The 10,516-nt window shown below is 39.7% G+C and overlaps 1 protein-coding gene across 4 annotated transcripts in view; it reads right to left on the reverse strand.

Annotated features, from left to right (window-relative positions):
• Window positions 1-10,516, reverse strand: part of LOC128694115 (CWF19-like protein 2) — a 71,463-nt gene that overhangs the window by 52,662 nt on the left and 8,285 nt on the right. For 3 of the 4 annotated variants that reach the window (XM_070093563.1, XM_070093560.1, XM_070093561.1), the window contains 3 exons: window positions 6,433-6,597; window positions 1,417-1,527; window positions 443-649 (listed from right to left, as the gene is read on the reverse strand). In XM_070093563.1, coding sequence (XP_069949664.1) covers window positions 443-649; window positions 1,417-1,527; window positions 6,433-6,597 — 483 coding nt within the window. The remainder of the gene's footprint in view (window positions 1-442; window positions 650-1,416; window positions 1,528-6,432; window positions 6,598-10,516) is intronic. The other variant, XM_070093562.1, reaches the window with a different exon arrangement.

Genomic DNA, 10,516 nt, shown 5'->3' on the forward strand with positions numbered 1-10,516 from the left:
AAATCTGAGAGTGATTTTATACCACTCTGCCTCAGTGAGATACGGCCGGTTAGTTGAATGCTTTTTTTTTAATGATGTGGGAAGCACAGTGCCTGACTCTCAAGGAAGAATGGGGATATTTGCTGTTTGGAGGGTCATTTGAACTGTCATATCTGTGCACCTTTGGCAAGACATTGATAGTGTGAATGATGGTGAAAGTGTTTATTTTTTAGGTCACCCTACTTCGGAGATAGCCAATGTGTTAAAAATAAAAAAGTTCTTAATATGCATTACATTACTGTGACCTTGGGTAAAGCCTTTAGCAGTGGCTAGGTAAATGCTCTAAATTTTTTAGACTGTATTAAAAAAAACTCTTAAAATCTTTTTAAGAACATATAGAGAAAATAAAACTGCTACATTCTGAAAAATACTATAACACAACAACAATACTGTATAACCATACCCCCCATCGCTGAGCTGCTATCTCTTCGAGTGATTTCTTTTCTAACTGAGCTTGTTCTTCAGCCCTCTTCAATGCTTTCCGTAGCCATGCAGCATCCAGCCCCAGAGATGATGGAGCTGGTGATACTTCATCTTTGTTTCGCTGTTCTGGCAGACCAGTTCCTCCGTCCTTGAAGTAAGGATTGAGTTCTCGAGCATGAGATCCTGGCTACAGAAGGAAATCAATCACTGAAGATAAAGTTGCTGAATTGTACCTCAGCTTCATCATGAAACATTTTCCAATCTAAAATGCTATGCATACTGTCTCTTCATTTACATTCTTAACAATTATATCATTACTTGCACTTATATTATTATTATTATTACTTCACAGTCTTATAAAATATACAGTAGTCTTGCTTAATTATACAGGTCGGCCATCACTAATCCTGCATCATTGGGACCTGTAGTGTGCCGGATTACCGAGTTTGCCGGGATTACAGAGTGGTTAGGCCTTTCTTTGATTAGTTTATCTTGCAGCATGTGAACGTTCATTATTTCTTGTTCAGTTATAAAACTGCATTGCTCTAGACCTTTCAGCAGTTCACTTGTTAATTCAATTAACCTATCAATAGAGACTCTTTCTGCTACATCTTCCTCATTTTCATCACTGTTTTCTCCTCCACTGGCTTGCTGCTGTGGATTTGCAACCATCTGCACAATTTCTGAGTCAGTATAATGATGAAATATGAGTCAGTATAATGATGAAATTTGAAATTATGCTAGCCAAAATTAGTGCCGGATTACTGATGGAGCCGCATAACTGATTGCCGGATTATTGATGGCCGACCTGTATCACTTATTGGCCATATTTACAATAGCAGTGCTCAAATTCCCTACAGTAATTAAAAGCTTTACAGTTTTCTCAGTAAATAATTCACAAAAATAAGGACAATAATGTACCTCATTATATTTTTTCTACTTTTATTTCCCTACCTTATCAGCTTCCCACTTTCGTTTTTCTTCTTCTTCCTTAGCCTTTATTCTGCTTGTACCTTCACGTTCCCTCATTTCATCTCGTGAGTAAGTTCCAAACAGGGATGTCATCTGTGAATATAGAAATTCAAAGTTATTCTACATAGAATCTTTTTATGCATGTATGCTATATGTCTAGCATACAATGTCCTCTATTTAGTAAATATTTTTAGCATAGCTTTCTCATAATTAAAGTCTTTACTCAGGCTCTGTTGTCAGGTCAACAAAACTTCGAATTTGCAGAACACAGATGTGTCAATGAGCATATCTTCTTTTAGGTAAATGGACACAAATGCAACTAATGTGACATTTTATTTTGGCAACGTTTTGCTCTCCAGTAGCAAAACGTTGCCACAATAAAATTTCATATTAGTTGCATCTGTGTCCATTTACCTAAGATTTTATCGGAAATTCTACCATTATTACTTACTGATCTCACACTTTGAAGATATTTCCTCTTAAGCAATTTCTAAAGATTTATCTGCAAGTTTGATAGCAGAAAAAATAAACAGCTTCACTGTCATTACAGAGTGAATTTATAGTTAAATATAGACCAAGTAAATGAAACCTTTCTTGTGAACATAACAAATAAGTCTTCTTAAGTTGCATAGAAAGTTAACTTGCATAGAAAGGTAAAGTCCTTTAAGTAACACTTATGTTAATGAACCCAAACATTGCAAGATAACAATCCTTAGACAAGGGAGTTTAACTTCAAGGAAGCTCTGTACAATGAAAAAAAAAAACTTAAATCCTAGCTGGATATAGGATCAAACACAAATTTAACGATTGCTAGTGCACATGTGGATTAACATTAGGGTTGGATGCAAAAAGTGGGTCATAATAAGTGTGTATACACCTGGAGAAGAGAGGAGTATAGAGGAGAGAGATTTTGGGAAATGTTAGGCAAATGTGTAGGAACTTTTGAACCAAACTGAGAGAGTAATTGTGGTAGGGGACCTAAATGCTAAAGTAGGAGAAACATTTAGAGAGGGTGTGGTAGGTAAGTTTGGGGTGCCAGGTGTAAATGATAATGGGGGCCCTTTGAACTGTGTATGGAAAGGGGTTTGGTTATAGGTAACACATTTTAAGAAAATAAGGATAAGTATACAAGATATGATGTAGGGTACAATGACAGTAGTTTGTTGGGCTACATATTGGTAGATAAAACATTGCTGGGTAGACTTCAGGATGTACATGCTTATAGAGGGGGCCACATATATGTATCAGTTCACTTTTTAGTTGTAGCTACAGTGGGAGTAAAAGGTAGATGGGATACAAGGAAAATAGAAGCAGCAAGTATGAGAGAGGTGAAGGTTTATAAACTAAAGGAGAAGGCAGTTAGGGTAAGATATAAATAAATATTGGAGGATAGATGGGCCAGTGAGAGAATAGGCAATGGGGTCAAAGATGTATGGGGTAGGTTTAAGAATTTGGTTACAGGAAAGTGAGTGTGGGAGGGAAGACGAGCGATTGGTGGAATGATGATGTAAAGAGAGTAGTAAGGGAGAAAAAGTTAGCATATGAGAAGTAATGCAAGTAGGGAGGAGTATATGGAGAGAAAGAGAGAGGCTAAGAGAGTGGTGAAGCAATGTAAAAAGGGAGCAAATGAGAGAGTGGGTGAGATGTTATCAACAAATTTTGTTGAAAATAAGAAAAAGTTTTAGAGTGAGATTAATAAGTTAAGGAAGCCAAGGGAATGAATGGATTTGATAGCTTAAAATAGGAAAGGAGAGTTATTAAATGGAGAGTTAGCAGTATTGGGAAGATGGAGGGAATATTTTAAGATATTTTAAGGAATTGTTAAATGTTGATGAAGATAGGGAAGCTGTGATTTCATGTATGTATAGGGCAAGGAGGAATAACATCTTGTAGGAGTAAGGACAAGCCAGTTGCGAGTGTGGGGAAAGTTCATGAGGCAGTGAACATAAGAACATAAGAATGGAGGAACACTGCAGCAGGCCTGTTGGCCCATACTAGGCAGGTCCTTTACAATTCATCCCACTAACAAACATTTGACCAACCCAATTTTCAATGGTTCCCAAGAAATAAGCTCTGATGCGCAAGTCTCACTCAAATCCAACCCCTCCCACTCATGTACTTATCCAACCTAAATTTGAAACTACCCAAAGTCCTAGCCTCAATAACCCAACTAGGTAGACTGTTCCACTAAATTCCACACTGGGGAGAATGAAAGAGGGTAAGGCAGCTGGGATTGATGGGCTCAAGATTGAAAGGTTAAAAGCAGGTGGGGACATAGTTTTGGAGTGGTTGGTGCTTTTATTTAATAAATGCATGGAAGAGGGTAAGGTACCTACGGATTGGCAGAGAGCATGCCTAGTTCCTTGTATAAAGGCAAAGGGGACAAAAGAGGGCGCAAAAATTATAGGGAAAGAAGTCTGTTGGTAGTAGGGTGGTAGACAGCAATGGCCCAGGGAGGTACTACCGTCCTGCCAAGTGAATGAAAAACGGGAGCCTGTAATTGTTTTACATGATGGTAGGATTGCTGGTGTCTTTTTATTCTGTCTCATACACATGCAAGATTTCAAGTACATCTTGCTATTTCTACTTACACTTAGGTCACACTACACATACATGTACAAACATATAGTATATACACACACCCCTCTGGGTTTTCTTCTATTTTCTTTCTTGTTCTTGTTCTTGTTTATTTCCTCTTACCTCCATAGAGAAGTGGAACAGAATTCTTCCTCCATAAGCCATGTGTGTTGTAAGAGGCGACTAAAATACTGGGAGCAAGGGGCTAGTAACCTCTTCTCCTGTATATATCACTGAATGTAAAAGGAGAAACTTTCGTTTTTCCTTTTGGGCCACCCTGCCTCGATGGGATACAGCCAGTGTGTTGAAAGAAGAAGAAAGAAGTCTGTTGAGTATACCTGTAAAGTGTATAGTAATTATTGAAAAAAATTAAGAGTAAGACAGAGTAGGATAGCAGATAAACAAGGAGGTTTAAGGAAAGAAAGGTAGGGGGTGTGTAAACCAAGCATTTACAGTGAAACATATAGGTGAACAGTATTTATATAAGGGCAAGCAAGTTTTTGTGGTATTTATGGATTTGGAAAAGGTGTATGACAGGGTGGATAGGGAGGCAATGTGGCAGATGTTGCAAATGTATGGAATAGGAGGTAGGTTATTGAAAGCAGTGAAGAGTTTTTATGAGGATAGTGAGGCTCAGGTTAGAGTGTGTAGGAGAAAGGGAGATTATTTCCCAGTAAAATTAGGTCTTAGAGAAGGATGTGTGATGTCATCATGGTTGTTCAATATATTTATAGATGGGGTTGTAAGAGAAGTGAATGCTCAGGTATTGGCAAGAGGTGTGGGGTTAAAAGATAAACAATCTAACACAAAGTGGGAGTTGTCACATTTGCTCTTTGCTGATGACACTGCTTTTGAGAGATTCTGAAGAGAAGTTGCAGAGGTTGGTGGATGAGTTTGGTAGGGTAAAAAAAGAAAATTAAAGTGAATATAGGAAAGAGTAAGGTGATGAGGATAACAAAAAAAAAAATGGGTAATGAAAGATTAGATATCAGATTGGAGGGAGAGAGTATGGAGGAGGTGAATGTATTCAGATATTTAGGAGTAGACGTGTCAGCAGATGGGTCTATAAAAGGTGAGGTGAATCATAGAATTGATGAGGGGAAAAAGGTGAGTGGACCACTTGGGAGTCTGTGGAGACAAAGAACTTTGTCCCTGGAAGCAAGAGGGGAATGTATGACAGCAAAGTTATACCAATGCTCTTATGTGGGTGTGAAGCTTGGGTGGTGAATTTTGCAACAAGGAGAAGGCTGGAGGCAGTGGAGATGTCATGTCTGAGGGCAATGTGTGGTGTGAATATAATGCAGAGAATTTGTAGTCTGGAAATTAAGAGGAGGTGCGGGATTACCAAAACTATTATCCAGGGGGCTGAGGAGGGGTTGTTGAGGTGGTTCGGACATGTAGAGAGGATGGAATAAAACAGAATGACTTCGAGAGTGTATAAATCTGTAGTGGAGTCAAGGCAGGGTAGGGGCTGGCCTAGGAATGGTTGGAGGGAGGGGGTAAAGGAGGCTTTGTGTGCGAGAGGCTTGGACTTCCAGCAAGTATGCATGAGCGAGTTAGATAGGAGCGAATGGAGACAAATGGTTTTTAGGACTTGATATGCTGTTGGAGTGTGAGGGAGGTAACGTTTGTGAAGAGATTCAGAGAAACTGGCAGGCTGGACTTAAATCCTGAAGATGGGAAGTACAGTGCCTTCACTCTGCATGATGGATGTTAATGTAGAAGTTTTATAACTGTAGTGTAAGCACGCCTGTGGCAAGACAGTGATGGAGTGAATGATGATGAAAGTTTTTCTTTTTCGGGCCACCCTGCTTTGGTTAGAGACAGCCGATATGTTAATAAAAAATAATAAAAATAGTGCACAATATTACCAAATGATCTGTGACAACATTTCATTTAATATCTACTTCATATTAATTCTGCTATGAGCTTTGGTTACAGTTTCTAATAATAGTATTTCATTAAAATGATGCTACAGTTATGAATGCTGAAACAAATAAGTTTTGAGTTAAAGGCCATACAGTAAAACATGACTCCAGCCACAAGAGATGTGAATATTACACCAAATGGTACTTACAGCACCACTATTCATGCTCTACAATAGGATTTGCTTATGTGTACATTAATAAGTTTACAGTACAAATATTTTTTTCAATTTTGATATGCATTCAAATTTTCAAAATCTCCATACAAGAGAATGAGCATGGATGCAGATCTTATTGTAATGCTGATTACTTGTATAAAAACAACATTAACAAGCAATTTCATGGCTCTGTGTACAGTACTTCCGAATAAATTGTCTACGTGGTTCTTTGTGGTGATTTATGCAATGACAAGTTAATAACATTTTCAACTTTCATCTGTCACTACAATTTCTTCAAGCAATACCTTTATGATAAACATCATAAAAAAATACTCTACCTCCATCCAGCTATCACGTTTTGTTTGTATTTGTGAAGAATTTTGCTCCTGTGTTCCATCTTGTGAGGCAGTCAGCTCTCTTGTCCTAACTGTCTCAGAAGTTTTGGTACCACTGGCTGCAGATTTTTCTACCCATTGTTCCTTTTCATCTTCATCATCACTGCTCTGTGTTTCATGGATAAAAGTATAGATAAAAAAAAAATTTAATAGTAGTTTTACAAACATGACTACATCATTTACTAAAAAAACATTAAAACATAATATTGTAGCTGCCATAAAGAATCATCATCATCATTACTTTATCACTCACTACATGCCATAATCACGTACATTTTTTTTTTCCAACACAACGGCCGTCTCCCACCGAAGCAGGGTGACCCCAAGGAAGAAACACTTTCATCATTCAACACTTTCACCATCATTCACATATAATCACTGCCTTTGCAGAGGTGCCCAGATATGACAGTTTAGATGTCACTCAAAATAGGCAATATCTCAAACCCCTCCTTTAAAGTGCAGGCATTGTACCTACCACCTGCAGGACTCAAGTCTGGCTAACCGGTTTCCCTGAATCCCTTCACTTTATACAGTGGACCCCCGGTTTACGATATTATTTCATTCCAGAAGTATGCTCAGGTGCCAGTACTGAACGAATTTGTTCCCATAAGGAATATTGTGAATTAGATTAGTCCATTTCAGACCCCCAAACATACACGTACAAACGTACTTACACAAATACACTTATATAATTGGCCGCATTGGGAGGTGATCGTAAAGCGGGGGTCCACTGTACAGTGGACCCCCGCATACCGTTGGCATCACATAACGTTAAATCCGCATAGCGATACATTTTATCACTAAAATTTTGCCTCGCATAGCGCTAAAAAACTCGCTCAACACTATTCGTCCGAGACGCGTCTATGTGAGGCCTGAGCCAGCCTCACATGTTCCGCCGGTGGCATCGGAACATTTTGTATTATTACAGCGTTTTTGGTGATTTTATCTGCAAAATAAGTGACCATGGGCCCCAAGAAAGCTTCTAGTGCCAACCCTGTGGTAAAGAGGGTGAGAAATATTATCGAAATACTGTGGTACCATGGTCAACTGCTGATGCTGCTGCTGCTGTAGCACTGTCAGCTGCTGCTGCTGCTGCTGCTGCTGTAGCACTGTCAGCTGCTGCTGCTGCTGTAGCACTGTCAGCTGCTGCTGCTGCTGCTGCACTGCCAGCTGCTGCTGTAGCACTGTCAGCTGCTGCTGCTGCTGTAGCACCGTCAGCTGCTGCTGCTGCTGCTGTACCACAGTCAGCTGCTGCTGCTGTAGTACTGTCTGCTGCTGCTGTAGCACCGTCTGCTGCTGCTGTAGCACTGTCAGCTGCTGCTGTAGCACTGTCAGCTGCTGCTGCTGCTGCACTGCCAGCTGCTGCTGTAGCACTGTCAGCTGCTGCTGCTGCTGTAGCACCGTCAGCTGCTGCTGCTGCTGTACCACAGTCAGCTGCTGCTGCTGCTGTAGTACCGTCTGCTGCTGCTGTAGCACCGTCTGCTGCTGCTGTAGCACTGTCAGCTGCTGCTGTAGCACTGTCAGCTGCTGCTGTAGCACCGTTGTTGGTGTGGCTTATTGAGAATACCAAGAAACAATTAACCCCAGAGGGTTAGCCACCCAGGATAACCCCAAAAAGTCAGTGTCACCGAAGACTGTCTAACTTATTTCCATTGGGGTCCTTAATCTTGTCTCCCAGGATGCAACCCACACCAGTCGACTAACACCCAGGTGAACAGAGAAAAATGCCTGGAACTAGTGCTCATATTGGTGAATTTAAAGCCAGCAAAGGTTGGTTTGAGAGATTTAAGAATCGTAGTGGCATACACTGTGATAAGGCATGTTCTGGAACAAAATGCCAAACAGGACCTACAGTACTCAGGAGGAAAAAGGCACTCCCAGGACAGTGTCTCATCAGTCATTGCTGCATCTTCAATAAAGGTAAGTGTCATTTATTCTTCATTTAGTAGACTAGTACATGCACAATATATATTGTGCATGTACTACTCTACTACTGTGCATGTATCCTTCTCTTTGTGTGTAGGAAAATGTATATTTCATGTGGTAAAAATTTTTTTTTCATACTTTTGGGCATCTTGCACGGATTAATTTGATTTGCATTATTTCTTATGGGGAAAATTCATTCGCATAACGATAATTTCGCATAACAATGAGCTCTCAGGAATGGATTAATATCGTTATGCGCGGGTCCACTGTATTACCTTGCTCGCACTCCAACAGCTCATCAGATCCCAAAAACCATTCATCTCCATTCACTTTTATCTAACACACACATGCCTGCTGCATGTCCAGGCCCCTTGCACACAAAACCTTTTACCCCCCCCCCCATCCCTAGTTTGTATTATTACCTGTGATAGTAGCTACACTCAGGAGCAAACACATATTCATTGAAGTAAAGGCACTCATAGCAGAACAAGATTTTATTGGGACAACTGTTCACTCTTCATAGGACATAACAGCTTAATCAGTCATGACTTGATAATGCTCTACACAGCAAATGATATAATAATAATAATAATAATAATAATAATAATAATAATAATAATAATAATAAGCTATGGCAGGAAAAGAGGGACTACAAATGCATAAATTCAAGGATTATGTGGAGTAAAATAAAGATTGGATGTGAAAAGTGGGTTATAGTAAGCGTGTATGCACCTGGAGAAGAGAGAAGTGTAGAGGAGAGAGAGAGATTCTGGGAAATGTTGAGTGAATGCGTGGGGAGTTTTGAATCAAGTGTGAGAGTAATGGTGGTTGGGGATTTCAATGCTAAAGTGGGTAAAAATGTTATGGAGGGAGTAGTAGGTAAATTTGGGGTGCCAGGGGTAAATGTAAATGGGGAGCCTTTAATTGAGCTATGTGTAGAAAGAAATTTGGTAATAAGTAATACATATTTTATGAAAAAGAGGATAAATAAATATACAAGGTATGATGTAGCACGTAATGAAAGTAGTTTGTTAGATTATGTATTGGTGGATAAAAGGTTGATGGGTAGGCTCCAGGATGTACATGTTTATAGAGGGGCAACTGATATATCAGATCATTATTTAGTTGTAGCTACAGTTAGAGTAAGAGGTAGATGGGAAAAGAGGAAGGTGGCAACAACAAGTAAGAGGGAGGTGAAAGTGTATAAACTAAGGGAGGAGGAAGTTCGGGCGAGATATAAGCGACTATTGGCAGAAAGGTGGGCTAGTGCAAAGATGAGTAGTGGGGGGGTTGAAGAGGGTTGGAATAGTTTTAAAAATGCAGTACTAGAATGTGGGGCAGAAGTTTGTGGTTATAGGAGGGTGGGGGCAGGAGGAAAGAGGAGTGATTGGTGGAATGATGAAGTAAAGGGTGTGATAAAAGAGAAAAAGGTAGCTTACGAGAGGTTTTTACAAAGCAGAAGTGTTATAAGAAGAGCAGAGTATATGGAGAGTAAAAGAAAGGTGAAGAGAGTGGTGAGAGAGTGCAAAAGGAGAGCAGATGAAAGAGTGGGAGAGGCACTGTCAAGAAATTTTAATGAAAATAAGAAAAAATTTTGGAGTGAGTTAAACAAGTTAAGAAAGCCTAGGGAAAGTATGGATTTGTCCGTTAAAAACAGAGTAGGGGAGTTAGTAGATGGGGAGAGGGAGGTATTAGGTAGATGGCGAGAATATTTTGAGGAACTTTTAAATGTTGAGGAAGAAAGGGAGGTGGTAATTTCATGCACTGGCCAGGGAGGTATACCATCTTTTAGGAGTGAAGAAGAGCAGAATGTAAGTGTGGTGGAGGTAAGTGAGGCATTACGTAGAATGAAAGGGGGTAAAGCAGCTGGAACTGATGGGATCATGACAGAAATGTTAAAAGCAGGGGGGGATATAGTGTTGGAGTGGTTGGTACTTTTGTTTAATAAATGTATGAAAGAGGGGAAGGTACCTAGGGATTGGCGGAGAGCATGTATAGTCCCTTTATATAAAGGGAAAGGGGACAAAAGAGATTGTAAAAATTATAGAGGAATAAGTTTACTGAGTATACCAGGAAAAGTATACGGTAGGGTTATAATTGA

This window comes from Cherax quadricarinatus, chromosome 43 (genome assembly GCF_038502225.1).
Source record: "Cherax quadricarinatus isolate ZL_2023a chromosome 43, ASM3850222v1, whole genome shotgun sequence".
Taxonomy (NCBI): Eukaryota; Metazoa; Arthropoda; class Malacostraca; order Decapoda; family Parastacidae; genus Cherax; species Cherax quadricarinatus.